The 22862-nt window shown below is 33.1% G+C and overlaps 1 protein-coding gene across 1 annotated transcript in view; it reads right to left on the reverse strand.

Moving 5' to 3' along the window:
- The window catches only part of CNTN5 (contactin 5), a 1114755-nt gene that overhangs the window by 229744 nt on the left and 862149 nt on the right, over positions 1-22862 (reverse strand). Inside the window, exons 12-13 of the mRNA XM_039881982.1 lie at positions 21800-21929; positions 19578-19728 (exon numbers count right to left, since the gene is read on the reverse strand). Coding sequence (XP_039737916.1) covers positions 19578-19728; positions 21800-21929 — 281 coding nt within the window. The remainder of the gene's footprint in view (positions 1-19577; positions 19729-21799; positions 21930-22862) is intronic.

The following is a 22862-nucleotide window of genomic DNA, read 5'->3' on the forward strand; positions in this document are numbered from 1 at the left end:
GCATAGAAAAAATACATAAGAACTAAACTCGAGGACCTTGGACTTAAAGAGGATTTTATGAATTTGACTTCAAAGGCAAGGGAAGTAAAAGCTAAAATGAATGGGACTACATCAAACTAAACAGCTTCTGCTCAGCAAAAAACAACTGTCAACAAGGTAAAGAGACAACCATCTGAATGAGAAAATATATTTGCAAGCAACACCTCCGATAAGGGCTTAATATCCAAAATATATAAAGAACTCACACGACTCAATAACAACCAAAAAAACAAACAAGCCAATCAAAAAATGGGCAAAGGACCTGGACACTCCTCCTTAGAGGATTTACAAATGGCCAACAAATATATATGAAAAGATGTTCAACATTGCTAGATATTAGGGAAATGCAAATCAAAACCACAATGAGATAACCTCTCACACCTGTCAGAATACCCACAATCAACAGGACAAGTAATAACAAATGCTGGAGAGGACGTGGAAAAAAAGGAACCCTCATACACTGTTGGTGGGACTGCAAATTGGTACAGCCACTATGGAAAATGGTATGGAGGTTCCTCAAAAAACTACAAATTGATCTACCATATGATCCAGCAATCCCTCTACTGGGTATTTGCCCCAAAGACTTGAAAACCCATATCGGAAAGATATTTGCACACCGATGTTCATAGCAGCATTATTCACAGTAGCCAGGACATGGAAGGAACCGAATTTCCTATGATAGGTGATTGGCTAAAGAAGCTGTGGTACATATATACAATGGAATATTACTCAGCCATGAGAAGAGATGAAACACTGCCATTTGTGACAACATGCATGGACCTTGAGATAATCATGCTAAGTGAAATAAGCCAGACAGAAAATGTTGAAAACCATTTATCACTTATATGTGGGATATAAACCTAAAAGCAACAAATGAATAGGACAAACAAACAGAGACTCATGGACATGGACAACAGACGTGGTTACCAGAGGGAAGGGAGGAGGGGGAAGGAGATGGGGTAAAGGGGGTCAAAGATGTGGTGACATAGGAAGAAATCTAACTATGGGAGGTGAACACACACTGTAAATATATATATGCCTTACTGTTAAAGTGTACAGCTGAAACTTACTGGATTTTGGTAACCAATGTCACCATAAAAAAATAAATTAATAAATTAAAAATCAATCAATAAATAAAAAGCCATAATCCTTCCTCTAGAGATTTTTAAAAAAATGGTTTCCAAATATGTCTTGATTTACACTAGTGTTTTTATTTATCCAAGGTGAGCAATACGTTTTCATTTAAGTATACTGTCAAACAAACATGAACCCAATTGATGAAGTTTTTTTCTTGTTTCTTTCCTCCTCCTCCTCCTCCTCCTCCTCCTTTTTCCTCCTCTCTCCCTCTCCTTCCCCCGCTCCTCTGGTGTGGGTCGTAGGGAAGCTGAAGGTAAGGGATACCACGCAGAGAGCTGCATCAGCACCCGGAACACCACATCGCCTCTCCTTCCTTTAACACACCACAGGTCTTTATTCCTGTGATTAGAAGAGTAACTTTATGATATAAACATTTTATAAATCTAAATTTAAATTTTAAAATAGATTAAAATTTTAATTTTAAAAATAGATTTACTCTTTAAAAATCAAGGGGAGTAAGAAAACTAAGAGATTTGAAAATGCAATTTTAAAGTTAATGATTATGCACGTAGCAGATGTGAGAGGGGCAGATAGATTGGATTAAAGTCTTGTGCTCAATATGATTCAGAGCAGTATGAGTAGCAATCTATTAGGGTTAGGAAGAGAAGCAAGAAGACCCATAATGAGATGCTTACCTAGTCAAGGTAAGCGCACACTAGAGTTAGGTCTACAGACTATAGCTGATAAAGTTTCTGGATCTGCCTGATTGGGACAACTGTCCAGTTCAACCTCTTGAAGACCTGGCTTCTCTACCTGTATTATTTCTTTTTATCTGAGAGATTCCTGCCTCTCTCATTGCCAGACGTAACCATACAATTAACCCCCATTACTTGAGAAAGCCTAAGTATGTCTGGTTTCATGTAAACAGAAGGTCCTGACACAAGTTATAAACTGTATAATTAGAATCAATTAATACAAACCAGGAGTGTAAAACTTTGTTCAGTTTGCCCTATTTGAGGGCAAATGCTAATCATTAACAGCTGTGTTTCTTAAACCTGCTTACTACTCATGAGAATCTCCTTGCACTAATAAAAATTCTAGATCATGGGACTCACCATAGTTCTGCTGCATCAGAATTTCCAGGGGAAGTGGTGTGTTTATCTGTAGTCCTGAGTAATAAGATACATGTATAATTCTTATGACTAAACCGCTTTTGGAAAAATTGTTGAGCAATGATCCTGAAATCATGGTGTGCCCCCAAACTCAAGTTACAGTTATAGAGACTGTAGAAAGAATCAGAAAGCCCAGACTTATTTTATTATCTCTACTTTCATAAAATGCATCGATTAGTGAGAAGTATGCTGTTAAAAACTGCATCTTTCAGAAATGATCAACAAAACACAAGCTATAGGCTGGAGAGCATCTGTGGGAAGACAGGGCTGCCAGCAGTTAGGCCAGTTCTGTGAGTACTAAACTAGGATAAGGAAAGAGCCATTTCTGTTGTCCTATGAATCACCATGGGCTCTGAGTAAACCCTGCAGTGCTGCAAAAGATGTGTAGCTAATCAGATACTGCCTATCTCTGCCGAAGAGAACCATATATAAATACATATAAATAACCTGTAAAATGATGCAGGAGGATGGGGAAGCCTTTTCCCTCAAACATACCCTAAGAACTCTGCATGATGGAAAATGACAGAGTGGGTTGAGGGGTCTTGAAAACCCAGAAATAATGCTATTTACAGGCCTATATGTTAAGGAGCATATTTTGTTTCAATTTCATTTTAAGCAACAGGTCCCCTCACCAACTTCAAGATAAAGGAAGATGGAAATCCCTGCATTAAAACATGATGCACAGATATATGCATGCATACTAACCCCTGCTCTGTCCCCTCCTCCCAGCCCACATATACACATACAGAGGACAATCAGGTAAAATTTTAAGCATTGATCCCAGTATGCGGGAAGAATGGTTCTATTACACACACATTATTTATATAGATATAACAGCTCTAATGTGGTATGCTACCCTCTAAATTTTTAAAACAATTTTATAATAGTATTTAAAACCAGATAGGGACAATTTGGAGAGCAAAGCTATAGCAAAGATTTAGTTAAAATGATTTACTTATGGGTTTTAAACAGCATTAAGTGGTTTGTGAAAACTGTTCTGATTTGTGCTTAATATGGATGGTGCTTAAAAGTCTGGGCACCGGAAAGGTACACCCCTAGAGACACATTCACCAGGAAAATGCAGGCCTTAAATACAGCTGGATGTTTGCTTCCAAGACTGCCTTTTGAATATTAGCATTTAAACCACCCACAGAGGCTTTGCAGATGCTTCACTGGGTAAATGAGATAGAGATGAGGAAGCTCACACCTCACGGCTGCTACTTTTAATTTAGTGATAGTCTTGAAAACTAGGTTGACCAGAGAATCAGATTTTAAACTAGCATGAAAGAAGTTTTCTTGGAAATGCAATGCCATTTAGTTAATTTTCTCAAATAAACAAAGGGAACTGACCCTTCTCCTGCTTACAAATTTCTGATTCAATTCCATGTTATTTTAATTTAACTATATAAAAGATAAGTCACAGATACTTACATGAATATGAGAGTAGTCATAATACTATCACTTTTTTATTATAATATCTTTACTCAAAAAATTCAGAGTGGTATTTGACATTGTCTCCTCTAATCTTCACAATATCTTTAATAAATTAGCTTCACTCACATTTGGAAGGCTGACTCATGAAGACATAAAAGAGCTACAGAGGATTTGGGCACAGGTATTGTCCAAACACATTCATTTAAAAGTATTTATTAGTTTCTACAACGTGCAGAGAATCATCTAGACTCCATATTTACTGAATAAGACAAACAAGGCCCCTGCTTCTCAGAGATTCGATTCTAGAGAGAGAAGCAGATGACAAATGAGTAAACAAAAAATAAACGAAAACATTTCAGAGAGTGGTGATTTGAAAAACTGCAAGATAACATGATGTGAGAGTGATAATTGGGATGGGAGTTCTATTATAGGGGATAAAGAATGCCTCTGGGAAAGTAACGGTTGATCCAAGACCTAGATATCGAAAAGGAGACAAGAGTGCTACCCTCTGGAACAACAGTGTTTCAAGTTGAGGAAACAAGAGGTGCCTCGCCCTGAGGCAGGAATCAGTCTAGTATGTGGACAGAACCAGAAGAAGGTAAGTGGCTGGACCTTTATGAGTAAGAGGAAGGAGAGTGATGAAATAAGAAGAAAGAAGATGTAACAGTCAATTCATATAAGGTCTCATGTGTCATAGTGTGGAATTTTACCTTTATTCTAAGTAGAGGAGGGAAACATTGAAAAGGTTCAAAAAGTAAACTGATATGATTCAAGTTAGGTTTTAAAAGAAAACTCTGGTTGCTGGATAGAGGATGCCATATGCAGACAAGGGTAAATAAAAGCAGCCAGTTCAGAGGCTATTAGAAAGGACAGGTTAGGCAATGTAGTGTGCATTATGTGGGTAGCTGGGGAGATAAAACTACTTTGAGCAGTTCAAAAGATTTTATTTCTATGAGAGAAAAAAGTAATGATTGGCTGTGCACAGAATATAAATAAATATAGGAGAAGGTAAATAAAGTAAGGGCATAATAAATGAATCAGATTTCACCTCTCTTTTTAAAGATGAGATTCAAAGATAAAATGTAAGGATCTACTCTCTCCCAGCAGTTGATGATAAGGCCTGGCCCACTTTAACATGGCCACCATTGCTGTCTTTAATGGTATTGATAGTGAGGTGGACAGTTGCTACTTAACTGATCATATCCCATATGACAGACTTACTTAAAATATACAAAATTTTAGCATCTCACAAGAATCCTTAAGTTAGTTATCACTGGCCTGACCTTACAAATGAAAAAAAAATTGAGGCTCAGAAAGATAGTTAGGTAAGCTCAGTATATGAGAGGCTGTATTTCTTTACTGAGTGTTTAAGAGCATAAATGGGCTGGATTTCCTAGATGAGAAGCCTGCCAAAATATGAGAATTATTTATGGAGACTCTGGAATAATATCGAGCGTACCAACATTCACACCTTACAGATACTAGAAGAAGAGAGAGAACAGGAATTGAAAACTTGTTTGAAGAAATAATAACAGAAAACTTCCCTAACCTGACAAAGAAAATAGGTATACAAGCCCAGAAAGGGCAGAGCTCCAAAACAAGATGAACCCAAAGAGGCCCATACCAAAACACATCATAATTAAAATGCCAAAGGTTAAAAACAAAGAGACAATCTTCAAAGCAACAAGAGAAAACCAGTTAGTTACCTACAAGAGAGCTCCCATAAGCCTGTCAGCCGATTTATTAAAAGAAACTTTGCAGGCCAGAAGGGATTAGCACAAAATATTCAAAGGGATGAAAAACGAGGACTTACAACTAACATTACTCTACCCAGCAGAGATTCACAGGACAGATAAAGAGCTTCCCAGACAAGAAAATGCTAAAGGAGATCATTAACATCAAACCAGTTATTATAAAAAATGTTAGAGGGACTTCTTTTAAAAAAAAGTTAAAAAATATGAATAAAATGGCCATAACTACATATCCATAAACAATTACTTTAAATGTAAATGGATTAAACACTCTAATCAAAAGATGGGTAGCTAGATGAATAAAAACAAGACCCTTACATACGCTGCTTACGAGAGACTTACTTTAGATCGAAAAGCACACACAGACTGAAAGGAAGGGATGGAAAAAGATATTTCATTAAAATGGAAACAACAAAAAAAGCTAGGGTAGTAACACTTCTACCAGACAAAATAGACTTTAAAACAAAGGCTATAATAAGCAACAAATAAAGACCCAGTAATTCCACTTCTGGGTATTTATCTGAAGAAATTCAACATACTACTTGAGACAAATTCATCCACATAGTCATTATATCATTATTTACAATAGCCGAGATGTGGAGGCAATCTGGGTATCTATGAATGGATAAAAAAGACGTGGTAAATATATACAATGGTTTATCACTCAGCCATAAAAATTTTTAAAAATGAATGAAATCTTGCCATCTGCAACAATGTGGATGGACCTAGAAGGTACTGTGATGAGTGGAGTAAATTAGACAGAGAAAGACAAATATCATATGATTTCATTTACATGGGGCATCTAAAGAACAAAATAAACAAATCAGAAAAAACTCACACAGAGAACATTTTGATGGTTGCCAGATGGGAAGTGGATTGTGGAGATGAGTGAAAAGCAGTACAAATTGGTACTACAAAACTGTCATGGGGATGTAAGTATAGCATAAGGACTATAGTCAATAATATTGTAATTACTATGTATAGTGTCATATGGGTACTAGATTTATTGGGGTGGTCACTTCGTATGTTATATAAATGTCTAATCACTGTGTTGTACACCTGAAAACTAACATAATATTGTATGCCAACTATAATTGAAAAATTAAAAATATTAAATAAATAAGTGACTTTTAAAGTCTATATGTCAAACAGTATCTTATAATAGATGTGAAAAGCTTCAAAATATGTGTATATAAAATGAATCATTCCAACAAAGGAAACAGCAGTATAGAAAATAAAATTATAGATTAAACCATAAACATTCTACATATTTTTTTAGAAAAGTACAAACAATACCATAATCATATCTGTACTCAGATATTTTCACACTGTCAGCCCTTATTTCATTTCTGCTCCTTTGTACACATGCATACGCACCTCACAACACATTGAAAACACCTTTAAAAGAAATAACGCCTTAAAAATATTAAGTAATATAGCTTGGCACACAATGAGTATTAAGTAAATAGTATTCATCATTGTTAGTTACCTCAGTCCAATGACACTGCCATTGTGCACAGTGATAGAGAGTACAAAAAGTCTCTGAATTGCTATGAAAAAATCCAAAACCCAAGTCCTTTGTCTCTGTAATTGCTTTGCATAGCATCTAAAGAAGTTTCCTTCAAAAAACCCTTGAGAACACGACAGGTAAAATGCTTCTCTGACATCGAAAAAGAGGAAATAAGCAAACAGCGGACAGAATACTAGGCCTTGGGTGTAATATATTTTGGGAAAAGTTATTCATGGATAAAGTCAACTGTATAATTTTAATTAAAATTAGAACATTACTAATCCCAGAAGAATGCTATTTATCCCTCCCTGACCAATTCCAAGACTTCCCATTCAGAAGCAATTTCCTTTGATGACATTGTAAATCTCCCTCTTCTTGTTTTAGAAATGCAAATTTATTTTTGCTTTGTATTTCAAAACCTACTTAAGCTCTCTAAACAATTCAAATAATGTTTCTATAGATTATTTTGGACTTTCTGCATATACAATTAAATCTTTTAGCAATAATGAAAGTTTATTTCTCAATTCTCATACTTTTTAATGTCTTCCTATGCTAAGACCTCCAGTAAAATGCTGAACTGAAATGATGATTGCAAGAACTCTAGTTTCCAGTCTCAGAGGGAATGTTTCTAATATTTCACAATTCTAAATTTTTTGTTTGTTTGTTTGAAGATACCGTTAGAGGTTTGGAAGTTTCTTTTTTCTCCCGAGGTGCTAAGAGATTTTTTCTTTTAAATCACAAATAGATGTATTTTAGCAAATGCTTTTTTCTACTTCATTGAGAAATCTTATGATTTTTCTTGTCTAATCTTTAATGTGATAAATTGTATTGATTTTCCCATGTTAAACCAATTTTATTTTCTATATGAAACTCAAATTGGTTATGCAGTATCTTTTTTTGATTGATGTTTTCTATTTGCAAATATTTTTGTTTAAAATTTTAACATCTATGCTCATGAGAATGATTGGTTAGTATTTTTACTTCTCATACCATCCTTGTCAAAGTGAGTTAGTAAGGTTATTTCCCCTCTTTTCTAATCTATGAAATAACTATGTAAGATTGGAATCATTTGTTCTTAGTTTGTTTGGTAGACCTTTCCGGGAAAAACATCTAAACCTGGAGTGTGTTGTGTGAAGGTTATATTAACTATTAATATAATAGTGAGTGGAATATTTGGATTTTCTAATTCTTCTTGAGCCAATTTGAGAAATTGTATTTTATTTATTCATTTTATATAAGTATTAAACTTTGCTGACATTCGATTATTCTTCATTTTTTTCTTATTACTTTTTGATTTGTCTGCAGAGTCTGTGCTTATGTTTCCATTTTTTTTCTTTTAATATTTTTGATGTCTTCTCTCATATTCTTGATCATTAGAGATGTGCCAATTTTCTTAGTTTTTTAAAAGGACTGATATTTAGATATTTGGATTTATCAACCCTCCAACTATGTTTGATATTTGTTTGTAATTTAATTTTTGCTTTTGTTATTTTGTTTATGTTTAGTTTTGTTTTTTTTCTAACTTAACATAGATGTTTAGCTCTTCCATTTTATGCTTTCTTCTTTTTGAATGTAAGCATTTAAAGCCATAAAATTTCCTCTAAGTTCTGAAATACAAGGGAGGTGAGTTAAAGTCTCCTAATATGATAGTGAATTCACTTATTTTTTCTTATAGAAGTGTTAATTTTTATTTTGCAATTTGGAGGCGATCTATGAAGTATGTACAGATTTAAAATTGTTATGTTTGCTTGATCAATTTAAGCTTTTATTATACAGTGACCATCGTTATGCTTCTTTTTTACTGTCCCTTTTTCTGATATTGATATATATATAGTTAAGTTTTTAAGGAGAGGTGTTAATATTTAACTGATAAATCTTTTTGCCCTCTTTATTTCTTATTTATTTATGCTTTAAACATCTTATAAACAGCTGATTGCTAGATTTTTATTTTAGTTCAATATTTATAGTAATTTCTGATGTTTGAGTTTACTTTTACTAAATTATTTTGTACTTTGTATTTGTTCCTCATTTGATATATAATATGCACATTTTTTTTTCTCTGTTTTTTGATTGGTTAATTTTTTTCATTACTTTTACTTCCTCCACTAGTTTGGAAACAGCACACTTTATTTCAATCCTTTTATTCATTATACTAGAAATTTAAGTAGGCTTAAGCTTAGCAAATTCTAACAATACATTAACCTATTTCCAAATAATTTAAGCATCTTAAAACACTTTAAAGACCCTTATTATTGCTTTCAATTTTTGATATATTTTTCCAGTCTTACGAGATTAAAAAGTTGTTTTACTGTTTTATATGGCAACTTTTATACTGACATATTGATACTTTCATTGTTTTTCATTCTTTTTTATACCTCAAGTGCCTGGGTTTGCTTCCTATTGGAGACTAACTTAATTAAATTCAATTACATTGAATTATTCAGGCCATCCAGGGATTATAAATTGCTGCCTGATAGACAAAACCTAAGTGAAAGATTTTCCCTCTCCATTCAGAACAAAGACATGAGATAGATCATTTTCTTCATGGTTTTCTGAGTGGGTTGATTTATATCTAGTAGTTCACTTCATGGTTTAGGGGTAACCATTCATGGGCCAAGTCTTACAGGAGACATGCTCTGGGTTTTGCCTTCCTTCTAAGCCTAGTAACATGTAAAAACCAATGTTTAATGTCAGTAAATGCCCTTGAAGTGAAAACCGGCTTTTTGTGCATGGCTTTAACTCTAAGGTAAGCACAGATCCTAGCTTTACTATTTCATCCTGACTTTCTCACCAGCTCACTGATAAGATCAAGACATTTAAATAATATTTACTTATATATTTTTTATATTTAAGTCATTTAATTTTTTTTCTTTTGGGAAGATTGGAGCAATAATGTGCATTTTTCTGTGAAGGAAAATTTATAATTTTTAAAATTACATAATAAAGACAGATGCCCCAAAATAGATGTAAATTGAGTCTTTCCAAAACTACCCTTTAGCTACTAAACTAAGCATAAATTCAAACTGTCTTTCCAAGTTCTCCTCAATTTGTCCTCATCTATTCAATCTCTCCAGCTTATTTCCATTTCTACACCTAATATATACCCTGGCCAAATAACAGTATTTACTTTTCACAAAAATGTCCTGGATTCATGACCATGCTTTTGCAAATTCCAAACTCTTTCTAAAATATATTCTATCTGTGTGAAAATTCTATTCAAGAACCATTTCGATTTGCAGTTCATACAAGAGTTCTCTCATCTTCTATTCAGATTTTATTTTTTTCCTCTTAACTTTCTAATTTTTTTATACGGTGGAATAGACCATGAACTGTTTGGGTTCAAAGAGTAATGGACTCTCTGTTTGGCTCTGTAACTTACTATGTGTGTGAGCTTAGGCAATATCTCTGTGACACAATTTACTTTATTTAAAACAGGAATGATTATATCTTCCCTACAATATTACTTTATTTTGAGGACTGAAATATGCATATATAAAGTAGCCAGTGCCCAATAAAGGGTAGTTATTTTTATTGTTATCTTAATTATATACTGTTAATCATACTTATATATATAACTATCCTATGTTCCTAACCCTACATTATTATTACCTTAAATAACCTGTGTTATAGTTATCTATGTATTAGTTTTATTGCCCATTAGACAGGTGCCTTCTTGGGGGATAAGAATCTTTTTTAGTTGTCTTGTTATTGATATAGTGTCTTACATACATTATATGTTTAATAAAGCTGTTTTCACTGAAATAATTTAATTGAAAAGAACAGTAATTATACTGTGAGTTAGGTAGGTAGTCAAGAACAACAGCAGCAATGGCCCAGCTCTGTAACCACAATAACCTCCCTTAAGGACCTCCCAGAAACACCTATTTTATGGTTACAAATTATGCCTACATCCTAAGGCACAAAGGCCATAAAATCTGCTGTCTTAAACCAGGCACAAACGCATGAGCAGAAAGTACTACCCTAACCTGCCTGTAACCTCAGCCTCATTATATCATTATTATATCATGCCTATCCCTGGAAGTTCATGAATCTAATTAGAATAGACTGAATTCTGGGTGAGTACATGCACAGTAGGCAAAAAGTTATATAACAGCCAAATGTCAATCAAAATGACCTAACATGCTGATCATTTAGTACTGTCCCTGTAACCACCCATTACAACCCTAATATAATGCAGACCTCTCAACTTCCAGGCCATTACAGCTCTTCACTTGTAATTCACCCCTGCTTGGAGCACACTCTATCTTTTCCTTTTCACCTCTTGAATTCCACAGGGCTACAGCCTTCCTTGGCATGGCCTGTCTCCTTCTAAAAACTGTACTTCAATAAATCTTACTTTTTCTAAATCTTGCTGACCTATAATTCTTTACTGTGTCAGCAGAGAAGAACTGAGGACTCCCTCCATATTGTTGGGGCAATGCCAGATTTCACATCACCCCTGTAATAGCGATACTATATGACACTAGGGAAAGGAGAAGTGCAGCTACCACTTGCAAATAGAAAGAGAGAAAAACAAAAATAAATTGGTGCCCTGAAACCTCCAGATACAACCAGCTAACATAATAGTCATCTTAAAATCTATCTACCTACCTACCAATCTATCATCTATTTATCCATCTATGTACCTTTTCATAAATAACTATTACTTAAGCAAAGAGAAGTATGCTAATGATAAAATTTATTTAGGTTATCTTTTATGGAAATGATCTACAGGTTGTTTTTCATTGTTGTCAAGGTTATCATTCTGTCTATGCCCTCTAATTCCCAATATGAATAAACCACAGTTAAATTAGGTCGTGATTTATGCAAAAAATTTAAAGGAGTGACTATGTAACTCTCAGAGGAAGCTAAAAATCTCCTTCATATAATACTTTTTTTCTAAATATCCTCAGAATCTTCTCTCTTCACTATTTTATATTCACTGAAGAGTCACTTGGGGAGGTAGTAGGATCAGTCAGTAGCATGTATTTAGATGTTTGAATTCCCAAGTATTTTAGATGTTGTTTGTATTAAGGACAAATTAAGCTGAAAGTTGTAGTCTGGGGGGCTTTTGGAAAAGAAAAGCCTTTAAGCAATTAATGGCTTGTTCAAGTTGTGCCTATGCAGAGAGCATAACCAGGCAACTTGTTCAGCAATTTATAGTAACTGGGATAAATGAACCATAATGAGAAGTAGACTTTATGAACTGTTTGCTAAACTGGTAATTAGCTAGAGATGAAAAGCCACAAACTGGAGGTGTTCATAGCACAACAGAGTCAGAATTATTTTGTTGTCATTTACAGCTTAAAGTAAGTGACTTCCTCAGTGTTATCTCCTCTTGGGAGCTGAGGCCTGTTTTGCTATATTTTAAGAATTAAGAAAAAAAGGGTAGAAACAAATGTGGTGAGAGCAGGACAAGAAAAATTTAAAGAACTTTGAAGAAAAACGTTTAGATTTTCTGTGACCTTAAATTTGGAAAATATTAGGAACAAATAATTTGAGGGATTTTTTATAGCATGTCTACTGTATTTAAATGGATGTCATTAATTTCAAGATTTGTAATCTACAATGTAAAAATATTAAAACACATTCCAGAAGCATAATGCATTTAGAATCATTTTGTCTATAACATTTATAATATCAACTGATAAATGTGTCACTGAAAAGAAAAAATAAGTATTTGTTATATTTGGATTGTCAATACTGATGTGGTCTAGTTTACCATAAAGTAAAATGAAGAAAGACAAAAATAAAGGCAAGATGACATTTTGGGCACTGTGTCACTTAGTTTTCAGTTTGGCTCTATGACTCTCATTGGAAAGAAAATTAGATTCAAAGCAAGCTATTTTGAGGATTTTGTAAACGTTTGTAAAGAGAATGTGTATGTGAATGTGTGTGGGGGAGGGGGAAGAGGAAACTACCTAGGAAGTTGGTTGTGCAGCTTTTGGGTACAGAGTGGGAAGCTGAATCCTTATCAAAAATATTATAGGCACTCAGAAGAAATTCCATCACTATTTTCCAGGTAGACAGAAATTAACATCACTGCTAAACAATTTGTTTAAGGTTATCATAAAATAATTGACTAGCACCAGACTTGGTTTTTCAAAGCTCAGCTTTGTGATGGATGACCTTGAACAAGACACTTGAACCCTTTGACTTTAAATTTTAAACTATGTGTATCAGAGATGACAATATCTAAATCAGAAAGTTGTGAATTGGCACATACTGAGAACTAAATTCAACTTAAGTCATTCATCTAACTTCCTACTAACTACAGCTTCTTGATAATTATAACTGATTAAGCATTTCCAATGGTCAGAAAACATAAGAGAGTCCTATCCTTTGAGTTAGTATTTCAAATATTTTTGAGGTTGAATATCATGCTTCAGAAGAGAAGGACAGAAAAAGAAGAAAGTTTGAGTAAAGGTTATAAAGTGAGAAAATGAAGAACGCATTTGAGGAAATTGTGTGTTCAGTGTAGTCTGAAATTAGCGTATTAGAAGGTATTTCTGGGAAGTGGGGGCAAGCTGTTTGTTGATTTCTATCCTCTCATCCTTATGAGTAGGTAGAGGTAAATTGAATCCTTGGAAATTTGAAGTAGTTTGTATTCTTTCTTTTACTAGAAGCAGTATATAAAATTAAATAATTTCCAGAACATATGGATTTCACTAGTTTTCTACATTACTAGTAATTAAAATTATTATTTATGAATCACTTCAAATCCTATTGAAGTGATACAATTTGAAGTGATTCATAAATAAATAGTAATTTCTCTCATCCTACTGCTGGATTCATAATCTCCAAACATTTTGGATTGGTATTGATGGAGTGGAGTAGTGAGAGTGACATATTATCACCTTAAAGAGTGGCTTCCCTATAGCAGAGGGATTCTAGCCAACCTTTGTAGTGAGGCCCAATTTCTGAATTTAGCAAGTACAGGTATAAAGTAGGTTAGTGGAAGATTCCTTCTACTGGCTTCTTATCCTGACTTAGTTGTAGTTTAGAGGTCTAAGCTTAAACAAATTATTGATCATTTCTTAATTAAGCCCATTTATACTTGAAGGAATGAGTTCTCCTAAAGGCCAAGTATTTGTTTATCTATATTCATTAATTTCCAATGCTGTTATGACTTTTCCTTTTTTTTTTTTTTTGCTATTTTTTGTTCTTTTACTGGCATTTTAAAGAGAAAGTGGTGAAAGTTAATTAGGCAGAGCCTTGTGCATTTAGTTTTCCTTAAAACCAGGAAGTCAGCAACCTGACCCCACAATAATAAATGTAAGGCCATTTCCTCCTTATCTCTTTAAGCTCAATGGACCTATGGAACAGTAAGTTACCATCCCTAAGTAATAACACATTGGATATTAAATTTATGTAGTCAGCTATCAGGCTTCTCTTCCCTTAGACAAATAATGCCATTTGGACCATTGTATTTCCTTTGAAAGTATAGATTTTAATTTACAAAGGAAGTCAATAGATATATGAATGCTCATTTTCCCTCATTATACAATTTCTTAGACACTGAAAAAAAAAGCATGATATCTAGGGTCTACATTGTTTTATGTTCTTAATATGTAAAAGACATTGTCACAGAGGAAACAACAAAACAGCTTGTTCATTAGCAAACACAGCATGTAGGTGGAAACAAAGGGACAAAAACAAGACCCTAATTACACCCATGAATTCCTCCTCTTCCTTAGAAAAAGAAAGAAGACCCAGTTTCCCCTCAGTAACATTGTCCTTTAGGGCTTGCACTAAGAATTCATTTTTCCATATGTCTGTGAGTCAGTATGTGAGTCTGATCATTGTTGCCTAATGAACACAACATGAATTCCCACTAGATGTCAACTAATGGGTACTTCAAGTGCAATTTTCTGTGCGTGTTAAATGAGTAAGTTGAAAACTTCGCTGTTCTGAAGCTCCTTTGGTGAGTAGGGAAATATTACACAGGATTCTGGACAAGTCTTTGCTTAGATTACAGTCCCATAAAACAAAAATTACACTATAATACTGCCCCTCCATAGGATAATTTTTTTGGATGCAAGATTTCTTTAGAACTCACTTGAATTTTAGTCTATTGTCTCTGTAACTCCGCCTAGAAATGAAAACTGGTTCTTAAACTAGTTTGAAATTTTAATAATTATAAATAATTTTTAAATATATATAACATATTCTAGGGGTTCAATAATAGTTTATACATATGCAGATGGAAGAAAACAAAATAAACTATGTTTTAACAAAAATTACCCATTCTTCATTTTAGCCAAGATTGTCTTTGTCCATAAAAAGTGCAGGAAATTGAACATGAAATAATGAAGGCTTAATAGTTGTGCACTGCTGGAGTGCTTCTGGGTGATTATATTTTAACAAAAGTTAATGGCCAAGTAATGGAAATAATGAGCTGAAGTGAAAATCCAATATGAGTTTGATGAGCAGAACATTCAGAATGAAAGTATACTAGAAGAGAAAATCCCCATGGAACATTTCACGTCTTAGTACTCCTGGAGCTTATTAGTTTTAGTATGAAAATGGACATGATTGATAAAGAAACCTAAGTGGATATGTGCTGGTGATCTTTAAAAGCAATGGGGCAAAACCCAGAAATCCCTAAAAAGAAGAGTAAAAAAGTCTTTAGAAGGCTTCTTTTCTATTTCCATTAACTCTCCAGGTAGATTCACCTATTTGTACATGGCCTCTAATGCTGATCATGGAACAAATAAATATTCAGCCTGCTTGTACAGAAACTATCCCAGATATATTGAACTAGGAGTCAGTAAGGTTGGTGAGAATGGCCATGCCAGGAATAGATAACGAGCAGTGGAGGTTTGGGGCTCTGATGGACAAAGAATGTCAATTTAGGAACATAGGTTGATGAATAATAAAGTTATCACACAGGACCTAAAAGACTTCTTTAATCCAAGATGATGACTTAAACGTTAAGTATCTTCCCCCTTAATTACTGGAGAAAGAGAAGGGCAGTGGTAAAATTTTCCAGAACTATCGATAAAAACTGATGCCAGTATTCAATGATCCAAATGTTCAAATGATACCAACATCACCACCACCACCACTATCATAGGAAGCAGTAGCAGCAATTTCATTAAAAGTAACATTCATTGAACACTTATTAAATACCATACACCAGCCAGTGTATTTTACATTCAAAATTTCACTCAATTCTCACAACCAAATGAGGATACTCTTTTGGATTCCAATTTTGCAAATAAGGGAATTAAATAACTAGTTGAAACCTCATAGAATAAGCAGGGCAGCTAAGTTCTATTTTATACACTAAGTTATACTCTCTCCCACAATGTTAAAGTGCTTTGTAAATTATAAATGCTATACACTTTAAGCAATCAGCATCATTATTAATGGTAATAATATTTACTGTTAGAGCAGATCATATTGAAAATTCTATAACATAAACAACTCATCCTATGATACAAACAGCAAACTACGTAAAACTCACAAGCTTTATTTTCTTACATACTTTAGATGTATCATTTAGGGCCAAGTGAATGAAACATTTTGTAATATATAAGCAGGCAACTTTTTTGTTAATTATATTTTTTTCTAAAAGTCATACTGTTATACTTATTACTTATCAAATTTTAAATAATTTATGTATTTCTTTAGTGAAAAGGGTGAACACCAAAAAAAAAAAAAGGTGTTTTGAAGACCCCCCCCACCAAAACAATCAAAATTTGGCAGAAAAGGATAAGCCAATGAGTTGTTTGGCACTCTGTTGATAAAATAAATGACTTATTATTAACCTTCAGTTGTTATAATATTGCATTTACAGTTTAGAGTTAAATTGTACTTAACTCTAGATTCAAATTCATTTTTTTTTGAGTTTCTGATATATTTTCAGATGATTTAGATATTTTTCTGCAACTGAAATATTTCATTACATTTTCATGCCATTGTTCCAAAATAATTTTATGCTTGAAGTAATATTTCTCACATTTAAATGTTTCTCTTATAACACATTATTACTTTAATTCCTTTTCCCTAATACAAGGCTAGTCTGTTTGCCCATATAGGAAACTGCTATTTGCTGTTTCAACCTCTAATGTGGAATGAATCCCAAATAACTGTGAAAATTGTGAATGAAGGGCAAGGCTAACTCACTTAACTTTTGTTTTTATAATTGTAGGTTGGATAACTAAGGAACATATTTGATGTAGATCACATGAATGGTGAATATACTTATTTTACGATAAAATAAACCATGATTTGAATCTGTAGCCCCGATGTGAAATATATATGGTACAAAGTTTTCAAAGCCTTAACAGTTTTCTAACATCTCCTTTTCCATTTAAATGATGTTTACAACTCTAATCAAACGGTGGCTGTGCTTTATAACAAAAGTGACTTAAAATTTATGTGTAACAGATTCTATTTTAAAGAATGTATAATATATACATTTTAAATTTCCATTCATACTTTTGGAATGTGCAGTTTTCCAAATATCTATGTGCATCTTCTTATTGTTTAATAAAATTCATTATGTTGTTTAAATCATAGCCTCTTATTTTAATACTTGACTATTTTTATATCCAATTAGATTGTATTCTTCATGAAACCTGGGATTGCCCCATATGATAACAAATCATACATCAGTAAAAACGATATTTCATAAGTGTTGTCAATTTTAAGTGTAAAAATGCACTATACCTCTGGAGTTATTAAATTAAACCATCTCACAAACCTAAACATATATATCAGAGTAGGCAAAATGTTTAGTAAATGTGGCCAAGTCTTGCTTTTAGTTTAATAAATAAACATACAAATATTTCACATTTCAGATTCCTCCCTGACTAGCATGTTGACCAGAAGTATTGACATATGGAAAAACTGAGTGACTTGAGTTTAAGGTCAGTGTATTTGTCTCATTAACCCAAGGAGTAAGCAGTGAGGAGAAAATGAATCAAGAAAACTAGAAAATTCACAACTTTGTTTTTCAACTTCTGGAAAATAAAAAGTTTATTATCGTTATATTTGTTGTAATAGAAAACTCATAATCTTTTTTTGCTTTGACAAACAGACATCGTCTAATTTTTTAAACTCAAAATGTGGTGTCTATAAATAGTTAATGAGGAACTTTTTGTGGTGGACTAAAATAAAAGACAAAGCTCACATGCTGCCCACATAAAACAAAGTAATGCATATCAAATGGAATGACTTGCACTGGAATATGTATTTTATATGTATATTATAATAATATGTATTTTATATGTATATAATATGTACATTATAAAAATTTCCAATACATCCAGAAAAAAATAACCAAGTAATAAATTATTTGTTCTTACAATACAAAAATACTTTTTCATCTGCTTTAATAAGGTTTGTGCCAGTTTTAAAAATATTTCTATAAGCAACAATTCAAAAAAAATGCAATTCATTCATATGCAATTCAACCATATGCAACACCGATCTTACGGTTTGTGAATTTGCCCACTCCCAGGCCCCTGCCCCAACTAAAAAAGATAAATTCTCCTTCAAAACAAGATGCCCAGTATGACCTATGCCAATCCCAGATGATACCCCTTCAAGGCAGCATCGATCCTTGGGTCTAAATGGAATACAATTATTCTATAAATTATTTCATCTGACACAGGCATTTTAAATCAATGTGTCTCAGATTTGAATGGTAAACAAAAATATCAAAAGAAAATTTTCAAGTATTTCAAAATATCCCAAAATTACTTTAAAAATTATTCACATGGACCATTAATACTGACAAATTACTTAACTATGTAATTACTTAGTTCTGGACAAACATAAAACTAGGCATAAACTCCTATCCTTATCGATCAAATAAAAAATAATACCCTAAAACAACATACGCAACATTATTTTAACATATTGGAAGATATTTTGTCAAAGCCGAATCACCATTTGTAACATTAACATGGTAATGACTGGTAGAGGATGGGACTTTTGAACTTGGCATACACAGACTATGATGGGATGATATATTTCTCTCATCGTTTTTTTCTCATTTGTACTTCTGCAATGCCCTTTGGCTTTACTTACCAAAGACAAATCTTTACACATTATATATCCTTCTGCACACTTCTCATTTGCTTGTGGCAACTGAAGTAATCCTATAATATTTTGTATCAACATGATTGAAAACAAAAAGACAGGCAGACAGGCACAGATTTCACTTGCAATTATTCTGTTATAAAGTAATTATCCAGAAGATCCAGAATATGTTTACATTACTTTTAACATTAACACTGAAATGAGGATACAATCTAAAAATAACTATAGGCAACTTGTAGATCCCCAAATCTGCAGACCCAAAATGAAAACCCAGAATAGCTAGCTTAACAAACACGTCTGCTTTCTTCATAACCTGATAAAATTCCCAGTTGGTGCTGAAACACCACAGATTCAAAAACAGTTTGACTATATTGAAGCAGAACCTAGGGTTCTGTTAATCACTTCATAGACAAAACCATATTTCAATCTGTTCATGAAATACCTTTCACAATTACTTTGCAAGACTTTTTCTTTGTGTGTATCATCTGCACCTTCAAAGAAGTTTGATGTTAAGAGTTTGAATTATGAAAATAGACTAACCTTTTATTCTCTCTAATTGCTTTGTCTCCCTTCTTCCAAGAGATGGTTGGTTTTGGAGAGCCTCGGGGTTTGCAATCCATGACGACTTCTTGGCCTTTTGTAACAATTATTATTTTCTTTAGCTGATTCAGTGCAAAAGTGGGAGCTGAAGCTATTAAAAAGAAAATGTTAGTTCTACCAGAAGCTATGACAATAACCTCTAATGCAGGATAGATACATCAATATTTTGCAACTTTTTCTACTGGGATACATTTCTAATAAAATCATATAATATTTATACACATAAAAGATAATAACTCAAAATTTAAGTTATTAATGAATAGATACCTTATTGGTTGTTCTTTTCATTACCAGGTGATGATTTCATACAATGTGGGATCCACAAAGTGGATTTGTTTTAAAAAAATAACACGTTTTAATTATGGTTAGCAACTTTAATTATAAAAGACTAATGAGCACCTTGGGCAAAAAGTAAAGGGGCCAGCCAAGGAAGAATATTTGGGGCTTCCTTTGAAAAAATGGAGGTTACCTGTGGAGAAGACAATTCTGTTATCTATTTCCTGAGTCTTAACTAAAGCATACTTTACTTGAATGTTAAATACAATTGAATGCAGTTTTTAAAGAAATACATTTTTAAGAAATGGAATTGTTTAAATTTCAATCAAAAGTTGATATCATTGGTTGCAATTACTTACCTAGGTCTGATCATTAATTATTTTTACTGCATTTTCACCAAGACACTTTTAATTAAAGTTCCCCAGGTAATTCCACTGGGCAGCTATAGTTAAGGATACTGGACTACAAGAATTCATGAGACAGAGACCAAAACAATATTTTTTAAAAGAAAGACACTTTTGAACCTAAAAGAGAATATGAAAAATATGTCTACTGTATAAGTCTACGGTCTCTGATATAATTATTGTACCAATGTGACAATTTTGTGGATATTTCATAAGCGTTTTATGTCCATCATATAGCAGTATAATGCATGGCATAAAAACATTAAAAATATGTATGTAACATAAAAACATGTATGCAATTGAGATGGGTTAAGAAGTTGGAAAAAAATAAAAAGTCTCATGGGGAAATTGCAGGTAACATTTTTGGTTGCCTACTGAGAATAGAACTTACAAAAGATAATTCTGAAAATAAGTCTAGTGAATGAGAAAGAGACTCATTTCACAATGTTTCTGGGTAAACTATTAACTAGGTGAAGGCCAAACCAGATTTTAATTAATAAATGTTGGAGTGTGCACTGACAAGAAAGTACATTAATATTTTATTGATTAGGTGTAGGAGACTGAAACATGGACTCCTCTAACTACTTTGGATGAATTAGCTATAATGTGGAGAAATTTTAAGTTCAAACATTCATAATTCAATAAGTTGGTTTATGGTATTACATTTAGTTGATATGTAAAGTTCCCAGATTCCTGAGATCTTGGGTGTTCCTGTTAATATCGTGCTTTGGGAATTTAAGTGAATAATAAGTACACTTGTGCTCCTGCCCACTTTTGGGAGGCAGTGAGTTAAGATCACCTAAGTATTTCTCTTTGTATTATAAATATCCAGAGCCAAAGTTTAGGAAATCATCAGAGTAGGAAAAAAGTAAAATCCATTCCAGTAGCCCGAATATGCTCAATCTGGGTAGCCTGTTCCACTGGATTCTCTCCTGTGCTAAATAATAAAGTAGTGCTACTTCCTGGTTACATTTTTATCAAGGGTATAACTCTATGAGATGGCTATGCCTAGACTCCCTTTCATGTAATGATGATAATAACTGATGTCCTACAATGAGAGAGTGCTTTATTGTGGGTGCCTTGAAGGAGTCACATGTCTACTGGTAGGTAGGAGCTTGCTTGAAAAAATATTAAGCATTGCTATGGGAGAAGGGAGAGGCTGCTTGAAATCTACATTCTGATCCCCTACCCTTGGAAGTTAACATATATTTCTTATATGATTTTTTTAATATCATAGAACAGACATATTGCGTAAACTTGTTAAAAAATCAGAAAAACCTTATAAAAAAGTTATGGGACAAACTGTACCCAATGTAAACTTGTCCCCTAAAGCTTAAAAGATATATATCCGCAAGACAGAGAATTTTTTTTCAAGCCATAAAATAGGTTTTTGCAATCATATCATGAAACTCGAGTATAGCAAGAATTAGAGCATGAAAAAAAGCAACTTTTTTCCTATTTGTTTACTTAGAAATTGCATACCTAAAATTTTTAGCTCAGCACTTGCATAAATGGTTCCATATTTATTTTCAGCCAAACATTGATACATTCCAGCATCTGACTGGTTCACAGTGTGGATCATCAATACTCCATTAACCATCTCAACCCTACTCTGTAATGAAATAAATAAAATTAGATACAGAAAGTGAACAAATCATACAGATTTTGCAGCAGTTACTGTCTCCTAGACCAAGGGGGGGGGGAAGCCTGCAATTAATGCAGTTGAACATTATTTGACAACTCAGCAATGCAAATTTATCTTATTTTATAACATCTCATGTAAATTATAACTTTCTTAGAAAAGAAATTAAAACTATATATTCCTGTAGTTATTCTTCTGAGTTTTATTTCAGTTTTGTTTTTAAATGGAGCTGCTTTTGCTTGGTATACAAGTTAAGCTCATAAAGTACAATCGGCAGATGAAGCTTTTATTAGAATTCATCTTATAAAGGAGAAGCAAGGATTCACATGGTAGAAAGGACTGAGGCATCAAGGTTAAGTATAGTTAAGGTCATAGCAAGAATCATTTTATTATATTGATCTGGTGAGGAGTTTGTCTTTTTCTCACTTCTCTCAACAAAACAACACAAAAAAAAACTGCCCTGCAACTGGATTCTGTATAAAATTATTGGTAAAACAATGTAAACTTCATTATCAGAAGAAACAATATAGAAGACAGAAAACGGAGCATGTGCAAATTGAGGTAAACAGAGGCCAAGTGCACATTTCAAAAATGAATTTTAAATTTAAAATGTTGTTAAACAACCAGGTGTCTTGTCTACTTAATGTCAAGCAAATCATTTTTTTAAACGTTAGTGAGTAGTACTTTATCAACAGAGATACCAAGTAATTTGACACCATTTTCAAAATAAACCCATTCACTTTGCAAATGTATTATTTGCCAGTGGAATTTACTTTACTTGGATGCTGGGAGTAGAAAATATAACCAGCATAGTCCCTTCTCAAGGTTTATCTGGTAGGAGATTTAGAAAGAATTAGAAAGAGGCAAATAACTCAATGACAGGATTTCCACCCTTTCCCTCAC

This window comes from Pteropus medius, unplaced genomic scaffold (genome assembly GCF_902729225.1).
Source record: "Pteropus medius unplaced genomic scaffold, Ma_sr-lr_union100, whole genome shotgun sequence".
NCBI lineage: Eukaryota > Metazoa > Chordata > Mammalia > Chiroptera > Pteropodidae > Pteropus > Pteropus medius.